This window comes from Bos javanicus, chromosome 2, assembly GCF_032452875.1.
Source record: "Bos javanicus breed banteng chromosome 2, ARS-OSU_banteng_1.0, whole genome shotgun sequence".
Lineage (NCBI taxonomy): Eukaryota > Metazoa > Chordata > Mammalia > Artiodactyla > Bovidae > Bos > Bos javanicus.
This window is the reverse complement of record NC_083869.1, coordinates 59,205,824-59,229,319: the sequence shown is the minus strand read 5'-3', so window position 1 is coordinate 59,229,319 and position 23,496 is coordinate 59,205,824. Positions and strand designations below refer to the sequence as shown.

Genomic DNA, 23,496 nt, shown 5'->3' with positions numbered 1-23,496 from the left:
ACTTTATAAATATTATCTATATAAATCTCACTACAACCTATGAAACATAACTCATTCCCATTTTACTGATGAGCAAACTGAAGCTCGTATTTCAGTAAAGTTCCCACAGTTCATTCCAGACTTCCCATTCCCCTTGGATAAAAGCCATGGCTCTAAGTAGTGAGACCATGAGGTGCTTATAAAAGAGGGTTGAGGAGCGTGCTGAATGCTTACAGGACAGCTTTGGAAGAGAATCAGAAGAGGAGAATGGTTTAGGCAGACACATTTCTAAGACTGGTGTATGAATTAATTTAATTCTCATAACTGCTCCGTGATTTGGATTCTATTATAATTAATATCCCATGCTGGTATAGGGGTGGCCTTCTTAAAGACCATTTCCTAGATAAAAGGCTCAAACACTTTGAGTCTTTTGACAGGGGACACCATATGGCCTCCAAAGACTCATCCAATCCTGGAAGTCTAGAATCCCTTGTTCAGAAGTACTTAGGGAAGGCTTCCAATGGACTGAAGGGTTCCAGTGTCCTGCATTCTTCCCCTGTGACTGGGCTCTCATATTCCTCATTCCCAACTCCACCCTCATCCCCCAAACAGGCTTCTCAGACCTTTCAGTTAATTTGACGTTGGCTGAAACATTCACTTAGGGTTTTGGTATAACATTTTATGGAAAAACCCGAATGACCTTTATGGCCAACCCAAAAGCTCCGTTCCTGAATCACAGCAAACTAAGCAGCACCTGAAGAAATGCAGCAGAGTTTAAAGTTTAAATGTGCTGGGGTGTGAAGGCAGGAAACTCTCCTACAGAAAGCCTGGAGGCAGATGACAATCTTTTGTCAAAGATTCAGCAGTTGCCTCTAGAAAAGAAGGAAAGCCTTGAACTGGCCTGTTTCTTCTGTCATTGTTGTTACCGCTTTGGTGGCCACTTTCCCACTGGGAACTGCTGCCAGAACAGGAAGTAATTTGAATGTTGTCTGCTTTTACAACATTCTGAACTTGAGTTTTAAAGCAAGTTTCAGCAATGGATTTACTGCTCTGTGTTACCACCTCCTCTTCTTCTAAGATAACTGTGGCCTAAAATAAATAAATTTATCTTTTAAAAAATTAAAAAAAAAAAAAAGATAACTGTGGCCGGGTGAAGTCTCAGGGGCAAAGTCCTGTGCAAATACTGATTTAGTATCAGCTTTTGCACACCCAGCCTTGGCAGCACTTTCAATTCAAAGCAGGCCTGTTGTGGGGTTTGGTTTGTTTGTGTGTTTTTTTTTTTTTTTTGGATAGAACCCGGTGGGGGGGGTGAGGAGAGAAAGAAGGAACTAGGAAGGGAAAGGAAGGAAGTAAAACGTCCCTTCCCTCCCTGTCTTTCAGAAAACCAAAAATGGCATCTTCCATGAGGAGCCTGTTTACTGACCACAGCAGATACGTTGAGTCTTTCCGGAGGTTTCTCAGCAATTCCACGGAGCACCAGTGTATGCAGGAATTCATGGACAAGAAGCTGCCGGGCATAATAGCAAGGTAACAGCGGCAGAAAACACAGGCCGTCTTTTGTGCAAGGGACAAGCCTGGGCGCGCTCTGTGCAGTGATAGATGGGTCATGCCCGGCCGGCAGGCTGGGCTGCGGGATAAGGGGAACTGATGGCAGCTTGGCTTGTCCCCGAGCGGCCCTGTGCCCCTGCTGCCGCGTTTCAGTGAGCCGATCACTAGAAACATTCAAAAGCTCTGATTTGTGCGGATTTCAAGCTGCTCAGAGATAAGCGTTAACCCTTTGAAGGCACAAATTCACGTTCTTATGGGAAAAGATAAGATCCAAATCTTTGAGATGAGATTTTTTCGGCTCTCCTCCAAATTTTATGTTTCAAAAAATCCCAGAGTCTAGTGTTCTTTGAATTAGAATCAAATAATTACGAAATACTGTTTACCCCTGGGGATTGAGTGGATGCCTCTCAATTCTTCTAACACCCATTTAAATTCATTTTCCATATCCTTTATCATAGTTACCACTCTCCAAAAGAAAAATTGTCTTTTTACTTTCAAGTTAATATTAACAATGTGGCCCTACCTAAGCATTTTTCCATTATCAATGAAACTCACTAGTTCTTATCCTTCTGGCAGACTGCTTTTGGTTTGTTTGTTTTTTTTGGTGATTAATGTGTTCAATTTGTGCCAGAGCTGATAAGCATTATGAGAGTAACAGATTCCACATGGTAAAGATAATCAAATCACCTATCTGGGGGCGGACTGCTGTAACCTGACTCTGCTTCAGGAAATAATGATGGAAAACTGGAAAAAATGACTGTGGATCCAATTTGCAATAGCAAAAAAAAAAAAAAAAACAACACACACAACAACTGATATTTTAGTCTTTGTGTCGGATTTTTCTGTTATAGGCCTGAAATTCTTTAACCAGGGCAGTTAAATCTGCCTGACTAGAGAAGGCATTGTTGGATGTATAATTTATGGAATTTTGTTTCCTTTTCTATCCTTTATCTGTCATGGTTCAGTTTTCAATTTTTTTTAACTGTTATATATTAATAAATAATAGGGTAATAGGACTTCCCAGGTGGCACAGTGGTGAAAAATCCACCTGCCAATTCAGGAGATGCAGAAGACACAGGTTTGATCCCCGTGTGGGGAAGATCCCCTAGAAGAGGCAATGGCTACTGACTCTAGTATTCTGGAAAAATTCCATGGACAGAGGAGCCTGGTAGGCTACAGTCCATGGAACTGTAAAACGTTGGACAGGATTGAGTGACTGAGCACACATACAATAGGAAAATAAAGCAAAAATCAAAGCAGACAGCAAATAAACAATTTTCTATCCAAAAACAAACTATAGTTTCTTTGGGTCTTTTTGCTCATTTCCAAAATTAAAGGTAATGAGTTGATTTCTGAGTTCTTTTGCAGTACTAAGCATCTGTGTTCTAGTCTGTGGTTATGCAAATCCTTAGTTTACTTCAGCCATCAGTTTGGTTTGAAGACATATGATGGATGCACAGAACATAATGAATGATGACCCCCTGTCCTGTCTTCAAGCGTATACAGTCTAACTGGAAATACTGAATGTGAAATCTGTGAACTACTGAAGAATTTTCAAAGGCGTAACTAAGTTTGCCTTATAGTGGTAAGATCCAATTAGAAATCATCTGAATCATATTTTTTTAAAGCAATTTTTTTCTGAAGGTGATGTGAAATGAGATTTAGCTAAAGGACTTTCAAAACTGCTACTTAAAGTTGTTTATCAATTATCAATAGGCAACATGTCTGCTTAATTTTTCATTTTTATTAAAGCAAGATGTGCTCATATTTTTAAAAGTCAAATGATTCTGAAAAGCTTACAATAACAACAACAACAAAAACAGTGGTTTCCTGCCTTAACCACTCTCATTCCTGATTCATGCTCTCTATAGAGACAATGACTTTCAACATTCTGAAATCATTTACTTATTTCTTATGGAATTTTCTTTCCTAATTCTAAATAACATGTTATTCTCTTCCTTAATTTTAATGTATTAAAAGTGCTAAATAAACATGCACATCTGTCTCCCCACCATGTCAATACAATATATATATGTACATATATAGCATGTATATATATGTGTGTGTTTATACATGCATATATACCTTACATGTGTCTAAATTTTTATTAGTTTATATCATTTTGTCTGTACATATTATTCATAACTGAACAATGCATTTATACTATCATTACATTTCATTTCAGGTATAACTTTTTGTTTTTCCTAGAGTTACCTATTGATTTTAGTTTATATTCTTAGTTTTCTATGTACCTACCACTATTTATACCCTAAACAGAAATATTAACCTCTCAATATATTCCAACAGATCAAGTAATCTGTTTGTTTTTCCTCATGGGAACACTGTTTCTGGACTTCTCTGTTCTTTTTTTTCCAGTTTGGCTTGATTTGGTTTTGGCCTGATAAGGGAAGTTATTTCACCTTATAGAAATTCTCTTCTCCTCTCTCTAGTACTAAATTCTCTGATTCTGAATTCCATGTTGTGTTTTTCTTGGTTTCTTTAATCTTTCTCCCCCTCCCCCCTGCTAATCCTTTAAGGGCTTTCTAAGAAAGAGTGCATGGGAAGTAATGCCTTCTCTCTGCTCATCTTTGTTAGAGTTAAACAGTTAGGGTATAAAACTCTGCACTGAAAATGATTTTATACCAGAAATTTAAAGATATTTTTCCATGGTCTTATAACCACTAGAGGGCTTCTCTCATAGCTTAGTCAGTAAAGAATCTGCCTGCAATGCAGGAGACCCAGGTTCAATTCCTGGGTTGGGAAGATCCTCTGGAGAAAGAAATGGCAATCCACTTCAGTATTCTAGCCTGGAAAATCCCATGGACAAAGGAGCCTGGCAGGCTACAGTCCACGGGATTGCAAGAATCGGACATGACTTAGCAACTAAACCACCACCATAGCCACTAGAGTTACTACTGAGAAACCTAATGCCATTCAAATTCTTCATCTTTAGCTTGTGACCTTTTGCTACTGTGTTTTGTTTTTGGTTCCTTTCTAGGATCTTTTCTTGTATCTAGTATTCGGAAATTTTAAGATAATAATTTATGGTATGGGTGTTTTTCACCCATTTTTGTGGGTAGTCCCTGGGCCATTTCAATTAAGATTCAGATCCTTCAGTTCAGGGAAGCTTTGGTATTATTTAATCATTCCTCCCCTCTTTTTTTGTCTTTCTGGGACTTTTATTCATCAAACAGAGGACCTCCTAAATCAATTCTCCAATTTCCTTATGTTTCCAGTTTCTCCCAATTTTATCTTTCAGCCCTCTATTGTTCAGTATTGTGTTTTTAATTTCCAAGAATATTCCTTTTTTATAGCATCCTGTTCATCTTTCATAGATAGTCTACCTTCCTTTATCTATTATAAAATTTTCCTTGGCTTTCTGAATGTTTCTTCTGAATTTGCCTTTTCTGTTTCTTTTGGTCTCTCTGTCATTGCTTTCCTGGTAGCTCAGTCAGTAAAGGATCAGTCTGCAATGCTTGAGACCACCTGCAAAGCAGGAGACGCTGGTTCAATCCCTCTGTTGGGAAGATCCCATGGAGAAGGAAATGGCAACTCACTCCAGTATTCTTAGTTGGGAAACCCCATGGACAGAGGAGTCTTGTGGACTACAGTCCATGGGGTTGTAATGAGTTAGACATGACTTAATGACTAATTAGGGGAGCTCCCCAACTACCTGATAAGCCCTGGTTGTCCATCCAGTTAAATATGAGGCACTAAAAATTGGTTCAGAACCTCTTTGTGTACGTACTGAAATAGTCTGTTGAGTTGCTGACTCGTAGTAATGAGATGTGGACTTAGCTCTTGATGGAGGATTCTCAGGTACCAATATAGATAAGTTTATCGGTAAGATGGGTTATTTCCTCAGGGAGGAATTATTCAATCACCTGTCAGGAGGTAGAGAGCAGAGTGGGGAGGGCTATAGTATATAGCTATAAATAGTAGCTTATTGTTGTTGTCATCATGAGTACATCATGAGAAACGCTGGGCTGGAAGAAGCACAAGCTGGAATCAACATTGCCGGGAAAAATATCAATAACCTCAGATATGTACATTATACCACCTTATGGCAGAAAGTGATGAGAAACTAAAAAGCCTCTTGATGAAAGTGAAAGAGGAGAGTGGAAATGTTGGCTTAAAGCTCAACATTCAGAAAACGAAGATCATGGCATCTGGTCCCATCACTTCATGGGAAATAGATGGGGAAACAGTGGAAACACTGTCAGACTTTTTTGGGGGGGGCTCCAAAATCACTGCAGATGGTGACTGCAGTCATGAAATTAAAAGACACTTACTCCTTGGAAGGAAAGTTATGACCAACCTAGATGCATATTGAAAAGCAGAGACATTACTTTGCCAACAAAGGTCCATTTAGTCAAGGCTATGGTTTTTCCAGTCGTCATGTATGGATGTGAGATTTGGACTGTGAAGAAAGCTGAGTGCCGAAGAATTGATGCTCTTGAACTGTGGTGTTGGAGAAGACTCTTGAGAGTCTCTTGGACTGCAAGGAGATCCAACCAGTCCATCCTAAAGGAGATCAGTCCTGGGTGTTCATTGGAAGGACTGATGCTGAGACTGAAACTCCAATACTTTGTCCACCTCACGCAAAGAGTTGACTCATTGGAAAAGACTCTGATGCTGGGAGGGATTGGGAGCAGGAGGAGAAGGGGACGACAGAGGATGAGATGGCTGGATAGCATCACCGACTCGATGGACATGAGTTTGAGTGAACTCCGGGAGTTGGTGATGGACAGGGAGGCCTGGTGTGCTGCAATTCATGGGGTCGCAAAGACTCGGACATGACTGAGTGACTGCACTGAACTGAACTGATTGTTGTTGTTACATGTAATGCATTTAGATCCTTGCCTGGAAAAATAGCAACTTTTCAATAATTCTTAGGTATCATCATACTATATAAGATGGAATAATAATAGTATCTAACTCACAGAGCTGTTGTAAGAATTCAAAGGGTTAATTCATTACAGATGGCCAATGAAAAGGGTGAAAGTGTTAGTTGCTCAGTCTTGTCTGACTCTTTGCACCCCCATGGACTGTAGCCCACCAGGCTCCTCTGTCTATGGGATTCTCCAGGCAATAAAACTGAAGTGGGTTGCCATTTCCTTTTCCAGAGGATCCTCCAACCCAGGGATAGAACCTGGTCTCCCACCCACAGGGAGATTCTTAACCTTCTGAGTTACTAGAGAGGGCCAATCAGTTCAGTTCAGTTAGTTCAGTTGCTCAATCATGTCTGACTCTTTGCGACCCCATGGACTGTAGCATGAACGCCAGGCCTCCCTGTCCATCACCAACTCCGGGAGTCCACCCAAACCCATGTCCATTGAGTTGGTGATGCCATCCAACCATCTCATCCTTTGTCATCCCCTTCTCCTCCCACCTTCAATCTTTCCCAGCATCAGGGTCTTTTCAAATAACTCAGTTCTTCGCATCAGGTGGCCAAAGTGTTGGAGTTTCAGCTTCAGCATCAATCCTTCCAATGAATATCCCAGATTGATTTCTTTTAGGATGGACTGGTTGGATCTCCTTGCTGTCCAAGGGACTCTCAAGAGTCTTCTCCGACACCACAGTTCAAAAGCATCAATTCCTCAGTGCTCAGCTTTCTTTATAGTCCAACACTCACATCCATATATAACTGCTCGAAAAACCATAACTTTGACTAGATGGACCTTTGTTGGCAAAGTAATGTCTCTGCTTTTTAATAAGCTGTCCAGTTTTGTCATAGCTTTTCTTCCAAGGAGCAAGTGTCTTTTAATTTCATGGCTGCAGTCCCCATCTGCAGTGATTTTGGAGCCCCCAAATATAAAGTCTGTCACTGTTTGCATTGTTTCCCCATCTATGTGCCATGAAGTGATGGGACCAGATGCCATGACTTTAGTTTTCTGAATGCTGAATTTTAAGCCAACTTTTTCACTCTCCTCTTTTACTTCCATCAAGAGGCTCTTTGGTTCTTTGCTTTCTGCCATAAGGGTGGTGTCATCTGCAAATCTGAGGTTATTGATATTTCTCCCAGCAATCTTGATTCCAGCTTGTGCTTCATCCAGTCCAGCATTCTCATGATGTACTCTGCATATAAGTTAAATAAGCAGGATGACAATATACAGCCTTGACATACTCCTTTCCCAATTTGGAGCCAGTCTGTTGTTCCATATTCACTTCTAACTGCTGCTTCTTGACCTGCATACAGGTTTCCCCACAAAGCCTGAGACAGAACTTTGGGTATCTTCTGAGGAGGTATGGGTCAGCAGAGGACTGCTGTGGGGGCAGGGGCTTTGGGTGCAGTAGACCTGGTTATGGCATAAGCCCTTTTGGAGGAGGTCACCATACACCCATCATAGAGCCGCCAGAACTTACACGGGACTGGGGAAACAGACTCTGCAAGGGCACAAACAGAACCTTGTGTGCACTAGGACCCAGGAGAAAGGAGCAGTGACCCCACAAGAGATGGCCAACAGGCACATATTAAGATGCCCAACATTACTAATTCTTAGAGAAATACAAATCAAAACTAAAATAACGTACCACCTCACACTGATCAGAATGACCATCACTAAAAAGTCAACAAATTACAATTGCTGGAGAAGATGTGGAGAAAAGAGAATCCTGCTACACTGTTGATAGGAATGTAAGCCTGTGCCCTCACTATAGAAAATAGTATGGAGGTTCCTCAGAAAGCTAGAAACAGAATTATCATATGATTCCAGCAATCCCACCCCTGGGCATATATCCAGACGAAACTGTAATTCTAAATGATATGTGCACTTCTATGTTCAGAGAAGCACTAGTCACAATAGCCAAGACATGGAAACAACCTAAATGTCCATCAACAGATGAATGACTAAAGAAGATGTGGTGTATATACACAATGGAATACTACTCAGTCATAAAAATGAACAAAATAATGCCATTTGTAGTAACATGGGTACAACCAGAGATTATATTAAGTGAAGTGAATCAGAAAGAGAAAGACAAATACCATATGAGATCTCTTATATGTGGAATTTAAAAAATGGCACAAGTGAATCTATCTGTGAAACAGAATCATGGCCATAGAGAACAGACTGCTGGTTGCCAAGGGGGAAGGGATTGGGGAGGGATGGAGCAGAAGGTTGGGGTTAGCAGATGTAAGCTTTTATAAATAGAATTCATAAACAACAAGGTCATATAGCACAGAGAACTATATTTGATATCCTGTGATAAACAATAATGGAAAAGAATATAAAAAAGAATATATATCAACATATAATTGAATCACTTTGCTCTATAATGGTAATTAACACAACACTGTAAGTCAACTGTATTTCAATAATAAAAAATTTTCATATATGAAAAAGATTCATATAAATGATTCAGAAAAATGATTCATATAAATTACTTAGCTGTGCTTAGAACAATAATAAGTTGGGTATTTGTCATATGCAGACACATTTCTAAAGGATTCACATAAATTATGTCACTTAATCCTCACAGCTCTTTCAAAAAGCAGATACTATAATTATAGCCCTATATGGTAGGAGGTATTATTATCCTATTTCTTAGTAATAAAGGTACAGAGAATAATTCATTCATGGTAACATAATAGTAAGCTATGATTCCAAGCTATGTGCCTAGGTGCTCTGCTCTGTAACCTCACTATTCTATCCACAGATAGAAGCATATTCAAGAATTAATCAAGTGCACAGACAGCGATGGATATATTAAGACTCATGATCATGAGCTGGAAGATAATTAGAGGAAGGCAACTCATTCACAGATGTCGTTGACTCTATGCTTTCTAGTATTTTTAAGAACTCTGGTTGAATCTGTGTTCTTCCTATCTCTCTGGGCAGGCTCCTCACTTTAGCCAAAAACCAAGCTTGTTTAGCATCCCAAAACACAAACAAGCACCATTCTTTCAGTTCATGTTTCCCCTCCAATCTCCTCTTTTTCCTTTTCACTCTGTCATCCTTTTTCAAAAATCTCTGTATCTTCTTTCTGTTTATCGATTTCACTTTTAATCCCACTGCCATCTGACTCCAGCTCTCAACCTCCTTTAAAGCTGCTGTTATCAGATATTCATATTGCCAAATTCAACAAAGAGTTGTCTTCTTTTTTTATGACTTAGTTGTACACTCTTATGCCTCTGACACTATCGTTGGCTTTTTTCCTTCTCTAATTCTCTGATCACCTCTCTGAGTTTTGCTGTTTCCCTCTGTGTCTTCTTTGTGTGTTCCCCCATTATCCCATTACTTTTAAAACCTGGCACTGTGTCATAATCCCACTACTCTTCTCTTTGCAATATACTTGGGTGATAGAATCTATTCTCTTAGTTTTGACCATTACTCTATGATAATTCTCCAGAATACATCGTTGATCCCAATCTCTCTTCTACCCAGCTTCAATATTGCATATTCAAATATCTGCTGAATTCAGATTTATCAAAATCCTAAAAACACAAAACAAACAAAAAACTGACAAAACATAAACTTGTCATAAAATGACATCCCCCAGCATCTTTTTTGATACCGCACTTCACCTGGTCATCCAAACTGGAAACATGTGGCAGTCACTGTGCATCTCCTACTTTTTTCTGACCCATTATTTTTTTTAAAAAATATTTTACATCATTCTAAAGAAAGTCCTACTATCACATCCCAGTCCATCAAGTCCACTCTATTCCTATACAGAGTCATAAACTTGGCTTTTCTTATCTCACAATTCAACTTGAGAGAAAAGTAGTATCTTCCTCATTTTTATATATCAGTGCCTAGGACAAGCACATAATAAATGTTTAATTAACATCTGTTTATTGAAAGGAAGTTAGCAAGAGGAAGGAAAGAAGGCAACTATCATAGAGATAGTATGAATCACCTCAGCTTTTCTCCCATCTACAATGAAAGAAGTGTGTGTCACTCAGTCATGTCTAACTCTCTGCGATCCCATGGACTGTAGACCACCAGGATCCTCTGTCCATGGAGTTCCCCAGGCAAGAATATTGGAGTGGGTAGCCATTCCCTTCTCCAGAAGATCTTCCCAACCCAGGGACTGAACCCAGCAGGTGGAGTCTTTATCATCTGAGCCACCAGGGAAGCCCATTTACAATGAATGGCTTATTATAATGACCAGACTCAAAAGTCACTTTTTCTGCTTTTATTCTCCAAACAGTCTTTAAACAAATGCCATTTCCTACCTCTCAGATGTTTATAGTGCTATTTCTAAAAGTATCCCAGTTTAAGACTGTTAATGAGTGGAATCTTTACTTCCAAAGATTTGTAAAGACAGCAATATAACCACTGAAATGATCAACACCTTTCATGTTGGCCTAATTTTTGTTCACTGTAATTTCATCTGTTCTCTTTAATTAGACTTGATAATCAGATTTTATAAACTGCCTGGCACATTTTTCTTAAACTACATAATTTTTTTTTTCAGGATTGGAGACATAAAATCTGAAATTAAGATTCTAAGCATTGGCGGTGGTGCAGGTATGAACAATGCATTTTAAAATTTGTATTTCACTCCAGACATCATGAGCTTCCCTCATAGCTTAGTTGGTAAAGAATCTGCCTACAAATGCAGGAGACCTGAGTTCGATTCCTGGGTTGGGAAGATCCCCTGGAGAAGTAAATGGCAACCCACTCCAGTATTCTTGCCTGGGTAGCAGGTTACAGTCCATGGGTTCACAAGAGTCAGACGTGACTTAGCGACTAAACCACCAGACTTCATACTGCTTGATGGCAATTTTGTCCATTCTTTAGAAAAGCCATTTTCCTTTACTTTTGGAAGATATTAGTTTATTAAAACTGCTGCTGCTGCTGCTAAGTTGCTTCAGTTGTGTCCGACTCTGTGCGACCCCATAGACGGCCGCCCACCAGGCTCCCCCATCCCTGGGATTCTCCAGTCAAGAACACTGGAGTGGGTTGCCATTTCCTTCTCCAATGCATGGAACTGAAAAGTGAAAGTGAAGTCACCCAGTCGTGTCCGACTCTTAGCGACCCCATGGACTATAGCCTACCAGGCTCCTCCGTCCATGGGGTTTTCCATGCAAGAGTACTGAGTGGGATGCCATTGTCTATTAAAACTAGTAAGAGCCATATCACTTCAACTAAGATTAATGTCCCCATATATTTATGGGGTCTAGGACATCAGATTTCATTATTATCTGTAATAGAGATAAGTATGATTTTATTTTTTTAAACATATAAAAAACATGGGAAAACAAAGAATAATTTTGAAGATGACATTGAACCAGATGATTTAACTGTTCATAGTAAAGGAAAATTTCAAAAGACATTCCTTAAGCTTGTGCCACTTAAACGAGATCCATAGACTGGTTGGTGGTTTGCGAACTATTGCTGGTGCATGAGGAGATAAGCATGCCCTGTAATGTAAATCAATGCACAGCTTCTTTCATTGAGAAAGCATCCTATGCAGAAAAGTATGCTTAATGACATAGTGAATTTACCCTCTCGTGGCCCCATTCTTTGAGTTGCCGTGGCCTAAGCCATTCCTTTCCTCTGACTCAGGTTCACAGCTGCCCTCTAAGCATTCTGCACACTCCCCACCTCCCTTTCATAAGCAGTTCATGGTCTCACTACTTAGAACCGGTACTTTTACCCAAGGGGAAATGTGAAGTTTGGATAGGCAGATTAATGAGGGTGTAATTTCTAACTCTGCCACTAATGAACTGTGTGAACCTGGCTAAAACGTAAGCTTCAGTTTGCCCATCAGTAAAATGGGGGCAACAAATTATGTCTCATAGGTTGTAGTGAGATTTATACAGGTAAATTTATAAACTGCTTTTATAAGGTGCAGGTAGGTCATTTCTACAAAATAAAATAAGAAAATTTATCTCCAGACTTTGCCACATATCAAACTCCTGAGTAGTGTTTGATTTAAAGTTGCTAGTCGTCTGAAAGTCTGAGTTAATATAATGATAATATATATAGTATATATAATAATATATATTAACATAATATATAGTCATATTATTTATGTTATATAATGTATTAATATATAATAATATAGTCATATATATTATTTATGTGTTGATATCCTTATTATTGTTTTCTTTTAAAACAACCATGGAGTGATGGTTAGTAAAGGTTACCACTTGGTAACAAGTGATCACTACATTACCACTTGTCACACAGTGTTAAATACTGATTTCTTGAGTCTCTTAAGTGTAATTGTTCTAACCCTACATGAATGAGTTCAATTGTGGCAACACAACACATCTTAACACAAAGATAACCAAGAGCCCTCTAATGGAATAGGATAGTTTTTTATGTCATCTAGTGCTCATTTTTCATAAAACACACTGTGATATAATGTAATAAGGACTGACTGTTAAAGTAGTTTTACTTTATTATCATCTTTCAGCAAGAAAACAGAAACCAACAAGGACAGGTAATGAAAGATACTGTCATGAATGATCTAATACATTGTGTTTAAGCTAAAATACTCTATTATTGCTTGTGATATTTTATGTCCTAAGGATTATAAGATTGATGAATTACTCAAAGAGTGTCCTATTAATTCATTTAACCAAGACAGTCATTTCCAGTGTGTTTTGCATATGAATTTAAGGCAACCACAGGCAATGAGACTTATCATTTGATAGTGCCACTTGTGCTTGGACAAGAAGAGAAGCCCTACAAGGAAAAGTAATTAAAAACAGTCTCTACCATGGCCAAGTTAATTGACCTTTTAATATAAAGTTAATTGAATTTCTAATGTAAATTTATCCAGATGCTTATAAGCTATCTAGAGAAAGGAACATTTGCCCTAAACAGTGATTCCTTACATAAAGGTGCAAATAGGGGCTAATATAGAGAACTTTTCAGAACAGAGGGAGTAATGCTTGGTGTTCTTCTGACTGAACCTTAACATTGTATTAATAACAAGCTCTGCCTGAGGGGAATATGGGTGCCCTTTCAGGTCACTCTTCATAAGACACTGGTCAAAAACATAAGAACTGCAAGAGAAATTCAAGCTGTAAATACTTAGCCCTCACTGCTCAAGTAAGATATGAAATCAAAAGTAATACACTTAAAATTCCTAGGTCTAAAGGCCCTTGGCATGAAAGAGCAGAAAGGTGTTTGAAGGGAAAGGACACCCCACTCAGTTAGTTTGAGTGTTTATATACCAACTGGGAGATACTTATCTAATAGTTTGTCATTGACTAAATGCAAGTACTGGGTGCGCAGAAGAAACACACTTTATTATATAGTGAGGAACACTCTGTCCTCGCCTTAGAGAAATGGTCTCCCTGCATGTTTCACGATCTACAGTGTTCCTGAGATTTTGCATTATCCTGTGGCTTATGTATCCTTAAAAATCCACTGCTGAACTCCAGTCCCCAGTAGATAAGGCCATTGGCCCTGTCTTATACCTTGTGTTCTGCTCCCATAATGCGTCTTACAGGGTTCTGCTGCAGTCTTAGCTTATGAGCCTCTCTGTTTTCTCTTCCTAGATGTTTTCTTCTTGGATGCCTACGCACCTCTAGGTCATATTCTGCATATATTTAATGCAAATATTCTCTCTGCATTAATAATGGTGCTACCACTTCTTACCACCACAATGAGAAAAAAAAATCTACCAAAAGAAACAAACTAAAAACTTCCCTAAATCAGATTCGGCATTTATATTGCTTAATGTTCATGCTCTTTGGGGACCTATTTGATTTTCTTCTCAGAACCATGAGTAGGGCTGCTATGCACCCTTTCTGTCTTCTGTCTCTTCTATTTGTTGTTGCTGAGTTGCTTCAGTTGTGTCTGATTCTTTGTGACCCTATGGATTGTAGCCCACCAGGCTCCGCTGTCCATAGGATTCTCCAGGCAAGAATACTGCCATGCCCTTCTGCAGGGTATCTTCCTGACTCAGGGATTAAACTCATGTCTCTTACATCTTCTGCATTGGCAAGCAAGTTCTTTACCACTAACTCGATTGGTATTTGGGTGGAGAGGAATTTCATAATCTGAGGGAGAATGTAAGAATTTTGAAAAAGGCATTTGGCAATTCAATTCAGAAACCAACCAATTATTAAGGCTCTGTGCAGTTCAAAAGAAAGGGAATTGATGGAAAATTTCCCGATGTTACCCATAACTGATCTACCACATCAATAAAATACAATTAATAAGCAACATTATTATTCATAGATTACATGTTTACTGTTAGGAGAATGTTTGAAATAAATACTATGGGTATTCAAAGAAAGAAAGAGAGGAAATCATGAGGAAAAAATCATGTACAGAAATACAGACCATGTAGTTTTTACAGAGGCCAAATGGTGGAGGCGGTGGGTAGTCACTAAGTCGTGCCCGACTCTGTTGACCCCATGGCCTGTAGCCTGCCAGGCTCCTCTGTCCATGGGATTCTCCAGGCAAGAATACTGGAGTGGGTTGCCATTTTCTGCTCGAGGGATCTTCCCAACCCAGGAATAGAACCTGGGTCTCCCACATTGCAGGCATATTCTTACTAATTGAGCTATGAGGGAAGCCCAGAGGCAAAATAAGGAAGTGTAAAGTTGTATATGTGCATGAATTTGTGTGCTTTAATGAAATAAAGTGAGCAATGGGAATGCTTTATTTGAGGTATCACAGCATTTGTATTGTGCTGATTTCAGCAACTGTTTTTAGATATTGAGAGCAACCACATTGTATTCTAAACCTTACAGAATATGCTTTTTGGTCCATTGTCAACATTGATGCATCCTAAAATTAAACTACCCAATGGAGCTTCTTTACTATTCAACTTTTAATGAGTATTGTCTTTATGTTTGATGGTACATAGAGAAAAAGAAACCCATATTCTTTTTGCTATTAATTTGCAGTGCACACACTTATACATGGAAAAATGTTCCAGAAAGCAGTAATAGGCAATGTGTTCTCCTTGCTCTGGGCTCTGCTAAAAGGAGAATCATTTTATCTGTTTCATTGTTTCATTCTTATGTTCAAATGCCAGAAAATTTTATTAGGTTTAAATAGGACTATAACTTAAATAATCTCATTGTATCCAGCTTTCTACTTCTTTTTATTAACCTATTATGTACCAAATCAGCTGTCATACCTTATATAATAGTGTTTATATTTATACAAAATTTCAATCCACTGAAGCAACTCACATATGAAATACAGGTGGTATGGACCCTCTTATATAATTTTTCCGATAATAATTATGCTGACATGTTGAGAGGGGTTAGGTGGTTTTCTTCTATGACATATAAACATCAACATTAAGACAGAGATTAAAATATAGAAGAGAATTTAGAGATCATCAACACCCTCATTCTACAAACTAAAAACCTGAGAACAATCAAGAAAGAATAAAACCTAGGTCTGTTAACTAAAAAAGCAGTCCAACAAACTGTACTATACAGATATAAAAGTTAATTATTGACTTGGCAAAAGGCAGACTGGGTATTTAGTAAGGACCAGCCATTTGGAAATCTAATGTTATCAGATTTTTAATCTTGTTTTCTTTCGTAAATGACATGTTAAGGTGACCCTGAAGTTTAATTTTCTAAGTGAGGTGAATAGAAGTAGAAATGAATGTAATTAAGGCAAGAACTGGAAAAGTTGGTCTATCCAGTTTAGAAGCAGAAGCTGGTAGGAAGCAAAGGTTAATGTTTCCAGTGTCCAGGTAAGATGCCAGTCTACATCAGCAACTAAGGAATGATTGAGGAAATACAAGGAAATGGAGGATTTTTTTGCCTGAAAAAAAAAAAAAAAAGAATTTGAATGTGCTTATTGCCATCTTCAGATATTTCCTATTAAGCAAACCACAGAATATTTGGCCCTAAACAGCCAGTGGTTGAAAGAGAAAGTCTTTTGTTGAGTTTCAGTATTAGAGTTTATAAATGATCAAGATATGTACTTTCACTTCTGAAAGCCGTATCTTTGGACATAAAGAGCTACCTGTCATGTTAGGAGTATTAGCTTAGACTGGAAAAATACTTTTCACATATGCTATTCAAGGGACTCAGGCACTGACATCTTGGGTATTTGGGCTTTCAGTCCAGTGAACCCGTGATCTTATGAGTAACCTTCTAGAAAGAGTGGTGTGGCACCACTTTTGGTTATACTGCTGCTGCTAAGTCGCTTCAGTCGTGTCCAACTCTGTGCGACCCCGTAGACGGCAGCCCACCAGGCTCCCCGTCCCTGGGATTCTCCAGGCAAGAACACTGGAGTGGGTTGCCATTTCCTTCTCCAGTGCATGAAAGTGAAAAGTGAAAGTGAAGTTGTTCAGTCGTGTCCAACTCTTCGTGACCCCATGGACTGCAGCCTACCAGGCTCCTCTGTCCATGGGATTTTCCAGGCAAGAGTACTGGAGTGGGGTGCCATTGCCTTCTAAAGAAGTGGAATTCAAATAGAACTTCTAGACATGCAGATTATTTTTAGTCTGGATTTGAACTGCTTTATAACTTGACCTGAGTAAAACTGGTTCACTTATGTACAGCACTTCCTTCACAAACAGAAGGATATGGACCTGGGCTCAAGTTAATCGTTAGCATGTAGGATTTAGGGCTATCTACTTCAGATAATTTGGGGCCTCAGATGTAAAGTATTCTTAAAGGTATTCATAACTGTGCTATTTTAAAATAAACTATTCTCCATATGTAAATTTACCAAAAAGGTCTACCTCATTGTATTGTATTTAAAACTTTGAGTGAAGTATTGTTAAAGACAGGTATACTACAGAACTGAGAGGCATGAGCATAATACTATAGTATTGGCACCACTGTCATTAAAACCAAAGTAAACAAAATTGTTTTGGCTAATTCAATAAGGCCTAAAGCAGGAAAACAGGGATTAATGAGCAGAGTGAAGACAAAAGTATCATTATCTGCAGATTAAATGACTGTATACTTAGAAAAGCAAATAAACTCAGTTGTGCAGCCTTACAATTAATAAGAATGCACAATAAGAATGTAGTAATGGCCTGATACAGGTAAAATAGGAAGAAAGCAATATGGCAGTTCAGCATTTCTTTCTGCCAGCATTTTAATGTTTTTCATTTACAGGTTGGCTATTTACAATGTACTTAGAAAGTTCATGGCATGTGGCTATCTGTAATTTTGCTGAGGGACAGATTTGTATCTTCCCAGTTCTTATGCCAGTTTAGGACCCATTCTCTTAGTGGGTGAATGTTCTTCTACCTGACATGCACTATTGAATAAAATTTTGTGATTTAATACACACAGTCATATAACCCTGGTATAGGTTGACTATTTCCACCCTCATTTCCATCCTAATCATATATGCCACAAGGAGGGTGGGGTGGGGAGCAGTCCTAGAGATTGGGGGTCAAAACCCAGGGTCTTCTGAGGCTTTGTCTCTATTAACAATAGCAAACTGATAGAAATGGGGAAAAATATTGGATGAGTAAGCTACTAACATACAAAATATAAGAAACCTATTTGGAAGAAAACTTTTACTGAGAACAAGTTGACAAGATTTAAAAAGCAAATATGCCATAATGAGGTTACAGTGGCATGAAAGCTTTCATGTACAAAAGCTAAGAGCAGGAAATGAAATTTTCCTGAAAGTAGCATGGCCTTATGTATTAAGAACAGTAGAACAGTTCTCATATTCATCTAATGCACAAGGAGCTTGTGACAGTAGTTGTTACAATACTGGCATAACTTCGTGAACAGCCAATCCCTGCGGTCCCAACAAGGCCCCTGCTGCTCTTCAGTCCCTCCTTGTAGAGTCTGTACATCCTCCCCATTCTATGGATCTCAGCCCCCGACCTCTAAGGTACCCAGCAATGGGACTGGTCTTGCCTGCCCAGGGGTCTTCTGAGAATCTGCTGTAGTTCTTCAGCCTGTATTCTTTGAAAGAGCTGGCATCTGAGACCTGTTGTTTTGGGTTTTGTTTTAATATCACCAAAGATCAAGGTTCTCATTTTAACCATTAATTCTGGTTCTTGGTATGCATATGCAAAAAGATTTTGCACAATAATTCATGGTTCATTGTCAGATGCCTCATAATAGCAAAATGTTTAAAACTAAGTGTAGCTAACTCTATACCTTTTAAACATCACAATATTGTAAGTATAGAGTTTACCTCTCTATGTAATGTACTGAAGTAGCAAATATCTTTGTATTTAAAAAGTCTAAATTGAAAGGTAAGGCAAAATTTAGTCTTTTTTTGAGTTGTTTGTTGAATATGACTACACCTCATTGTTCAGAACCCTTTGGGACATTTTCTTTAAGTTTGTGTCTCAGAGAATATTTTGGTAGTAAGGCTTTTCTTCTGCAGTTGCAAAGCATTCAGGCGATATTCTTCCTGGGCCAACAGCCAGAAGACACGAAAGCAAATGGCAATGCCCTTTTCCGCTCAGAATTTATATTTATAATCCCCTTCCTGAGACTCTCCAGCTATTTTAATATTCTACTCTCATCTTTCCATACCAACAGAACTGCCTCCATACTGAGGCTCCCAGTGTAGAGGTGGGTGGAGAAAAGAGAGAGAGAGAGAGTATGGGGGAGGGAGAGAGTTGTGTGGGGGGGCGGGGCACAAGAGAGAGAGACACAGAAAGGGAAAGGGAAAAGAAAAAGACAAGAAAAGGGATCTCATCAATAATCTTTTATCTTTTGCACTGCAGCTCAAAATCAAGTCTGATTTTGCCCTGGTTGCAAACTCATAGCTGAAATTATTTTTCATCACTAAGCAGAGAGTTATCTGGGCAATTTTTCTCCCTAGAGACAATTTTGTGTGTGTGTGTACCTGATATTCTGGTAGAGGGAACAAGGAAGATCGTAATCTTAATGCAACATGTAATAGAATAAATTTTTTCCTGCTGATAATCTAAAGAACTCATATATATTTTGATGTGAGAAATGAAGCTAGAGTAGATGGAAATCAAATGGCTGGAGATACTGTGACTAGCCTTTAATCCTCCATTTTCTTGACCTGGAGGATGTTTTTATTTGGGGCATAGCCTCGGGGTTCTCCAGCTGGGCTTTGTGTTTCATTTAATGTAGCTCAGTCAGAAAGACAAGCCATCATGAATACATGATGAGTGCTCTTTCAAACTGTCTTTTTATTATGGAGCTGCCCATTTATAAAGGCACATCTTCATTTCCTTCTTTCCCAGCCTCCTTCAGACTTCTCTTAAATATCACCTTTTCCAGGAAGTTTACATGACCACCCAATTGAAAATCACAAACCCTCCCATCATGGCTTCACCTCGCTCTTTTTTCCCTTGGTTTTAGGACTTATCACCATCCGTCAAGGTTGAATGTTTTGGTCTATTTTATTCATTGCTGTATCTCCAGTGATTAGAACCTAGCATTTAGTAGGTCCTTAAAAGTATTTGTTGAATTAATGTATGGTAGCTTCAACTTATTGAATTATTACTATATATCATGAACTGTGGTAAATTATATCCATATAATGCCTTTAACATTTACAATGACCCTGCAGCATAGACCATATTATCCCTAATTTAGAGATATGTAAAGGGCAGAGATATTAACAAATTTGCATATTTCCATTGAATACTAAATTTGAGTCCAATTTTGTCTCTTTATAGCCTCTAACTTTTCCTTTTTTTTTTTTTTCCTTTTTAATCCAATGACCTTGGATTTTAAGCAAAAAGGCAACATTACTCTGCTATCTCATTAACTATATCCTTGAAATTCAGGAAATTAAGAAAAGTTGTCTGGACAATATGGACTCCACTCTTTCCATATTGAAATGGGAAACCAAGTTCTGTTCATGGACCTGGAGCTGAAGAATGAATTCTAAAAACTTGTAAACATACAGGCAAAGTTAATTTTAAAGGATAGAGATACAAAACTCTAAGCACAGACACTGAGAAGGGGTGAAGCACCCCAAAAGGTGCAGAGAACGGTAGTTTATATCTTTATTAGAATTGACCTGTTTGTTTTTGGTTGGTTCGGGGCCAGATGCATGTAATTTCTGACCAGTCAGTTTATATGTCGCAGTATCTAGTTTGTCATTTTTATGGCTTTCTTTTGGTTCCCAGTTTCTCAGTTTCCCCAGACATTGTGTTGCCATCCCTCGACCTGTTCTCAAGACTCCAGACCATCATTTAGGGACCAGATGTATGTTTACGAGTTAGTGGTCCACCTGGAGTTTTTTTCCCTTGATAAACTGAACAGCAGTTAATGATTGTCTTGTCCTGGGTCTGAATGTATTATGACCCTCCAGACCAGGGAAGCATTCTTCTGAATGCCTAGAAACTGGAACAAAGAGTTTAGCTTTAGGTTAAAGAAGTGAGATGCTTACTTGAGAAGACAAAAAATGAAATTAAAAAAAGGGAACTGAGGTCTCAAAGTCCTATACTGTCTAACAATTTCTGCCTCAGTATTTTTGAACTTTTTCTTTAAGTTCCACTATCAGAGGTTTCAATTATATATCCCTCTTCAAATATAGGCATGATGTGTTTAAAATATGACCCATATGAAAGCAAGATATAATCACAAAAATATCTGACTGTAAAATTAAGTGAAACACTCAACGTAGGTCAGAAAGGAGACATGTGAAGTCATTCTAAAGTTGTGGCTGATTTGATGGACAGGGTAATACAAAGGAAAGAGATTTGCAAAAGACAATTTAAAAATTTTAGTTTTCATTTAACTTTCCAAATCAAAAAGCATATTCTATTTGATAGAAAGTAACACAGGAGTGAACAGAAGAGAAAAAACGAAAAACAAAAACCACAAACCAGGCTAATAGAAAATAATTTTTGATTCATGCCAACACATGTTAGGATTTCCTAACTTTGTTCAAGCTTCACTTATTGATAAACTGAGAAAATCAGTTAACCTCATCATAAAATGCCAAGACTCCAAAATCATTGATTTGCTTTGGTAGACACAAAACGAGGTGAGGGTGAGAGAGAAAGAAAAAGAAAATAAAGGAAGATTGTATATGGGAATAAAGTTGCTTAATCACTATAATTTTCCATTTGTCACAGGAAACTTTGCAGATTTTGTTCCAAAACTAGAAACCCACAGTAAGGTTTTATCTAACTAACTGAAACAGCTGCTGGCCTAAAAGCTTAGGATGTCAACAGTAAGTAGTCTACAATTGTCAGAATCATCATTAAGCAATAAGAGATCATATTAGAACAGAGATTGACCATAAAATGAACAATGAAATGTTCATTATTTTATTGTTTATCAACAATAAAATGAATAAAGTATTGCTTTATCCCCTTTAAACGTGGTCTTCTGGACCTGACAGTTAAGATTCCCAGAAGGCTTTGTTATACACAATAAAAGCAGCAGGCTGCTGGCTTCCACATTTCTTCTGTTTACCCCTGAATTTGCTGAGAATTTCTGAATTATTTGATTGAGTCACTTCTAGCTACCTTCCCCCATTCTTTCAGCATGTTAATTTGGCTTGTGTGCTCTTTTTTAAAAATTAATTATTTTTGCTGCACTGGGTCTTCATTGTGGTACACGGGCTTTCTCTAACTGCATTGTGTGGAGGCTTCTCTCTAGCTGTGGTGCATGGGCTTTTCATTGTGGTGGCTTCTCTTGTTGCGGAACTTGGGCTCCAGAGCGCATAGGTTTCTGTAGTTACAGCATGAGGGCTCAGCTGCCCCAGGACATGTGGAATCTTAGTTCTTGAACCAGGGATCAAACCCATGTCCCCTGCACTGGAAGACATATTTGTAACCACTGGACCACCAGGCAAGTCCAGCGTGTTGTGTGCTCTTTAAAAACATTTATAGGGTGCTTAATAGCTAATATTGGAACACATTCATATTATTATGGCCCCTGCTCAGAAGGATTCAATTGAGAAAGAACAAATGATCTTCTTCCTTTTTTTCCCCCATTGTTTGAATCTCTTACTGCTGGCTAATGGTACTTCCCTGATAGCTCAGTTGGTAAAATAATCAGCCTGCAATGCGGGAGACCCTAGTTTGATCCCTGTTGGGAAGATCTGCTGGAGAAGGGATAGGCTATCCACTCCAGTATTCTTGGGCTTCCGTTGTGGCTCAGCTGGTAAAAATCTGCCTCCAATGAGGGTAGACCTGGGTTCAATTCCCAGGTTGGGAAGATCCCCTGGAGAAAGGAAAGGCTGCCCATTCCAGTATTCTGGCCTGGAGAATTCCATGGACTGTATAGTCCATGGGGTCACAAAGAGTCAGACACAGCTGAGTGATTTTCACTTTCACTTTCATGGCACTATAGTCTGTTGACCCTTCATATGCCTTTCAGTGATTGATGATCAAAGTTGCTCAGTTGCTCAAACTAGCATTTGAGTCCTTGATACCCTTTAACAAACTCATTGGAATCAAGCCTTTGCTTGTTTTACTTAATTTTACAGTAAGATATTTTTTGTGATTATATCTTGCTTTCATATGGGCCATATTTTAAACACATCATGCCTATATTTGAAGAGGGACATATAATTGAAATCTCTGGCAGTGGAACTTAAGGAAGAATTAAAAGGTTTCAGATTGATCGGGCCAGCTTTGGAGAAAACTGTCGCATAGATTTCCTCATTCTCCACTTTAGTTTCCTTCCCCTACTTCCTCCCTACCCTCATCCCCACCCACTGCCATCGCCAGCACCTGGGACATTCATTATACCATTAGACAACTCTCTTTTCCTAGTCAGGCATCTTTTGTTCCTGATTTATCTTCCTCATCTCCTTCTTCCAGCCTGCTCAGTCTTATGACCTATGCTTTTTTTTCATCTGCCATATCTAACCTTGGAAAGGTTCTGTTAATGCCATTTATGCCAAAATGTTAAAGACCAGTGTCATTTTCATATGCTAGTCTTGCCAGCACATAAGTATTTTAGTGAAGGTCAACATCATAACTATGAGAATAAAAATGCAAAACTTAATTTGGAGGCATTAGTAATAGGGAAAGAAGAGAGATTTTTAAAGAGAGGGACTCAATGATAACAATAAAAATAATGAACAGCTAACATTTATTAGGTGCCAACTCTCTTTTGCAGTGTGCTTTATGTGCATTGCCTCATTTAAT

General features: G+C 38.6%; 1 protein-coding gene across 1 annotated transcript in view; it reads left to right on the top strand.

Annotated features, from left to right (window-relative positions):
- HNMT (histamine N-methyltransferase) overlaps nucleotides 1-23,496 on the top strand; it is a 92,642-nt gene that overhangs the window by 50,290 nt on the left and 18,856 nt on the right. The window contains exons 2-3 of the mRNA XM_061438994.1: nucleotides 1,360-1,506; nucleotides 10,951-11,003. Coding sequence (XP_061294978.1) covers nucleotides 1,370-1,506; nucleotides 10,951-11,003 — 190 coding nt within the window. The 5' untranslated portion in view covers nucleotides 1,360-1,369. The remainder of the gene's footprint in view (nucleotides 1-1,359; nucleotides 1,507-10,950; nucleotides 11,004-23,496) is intronic.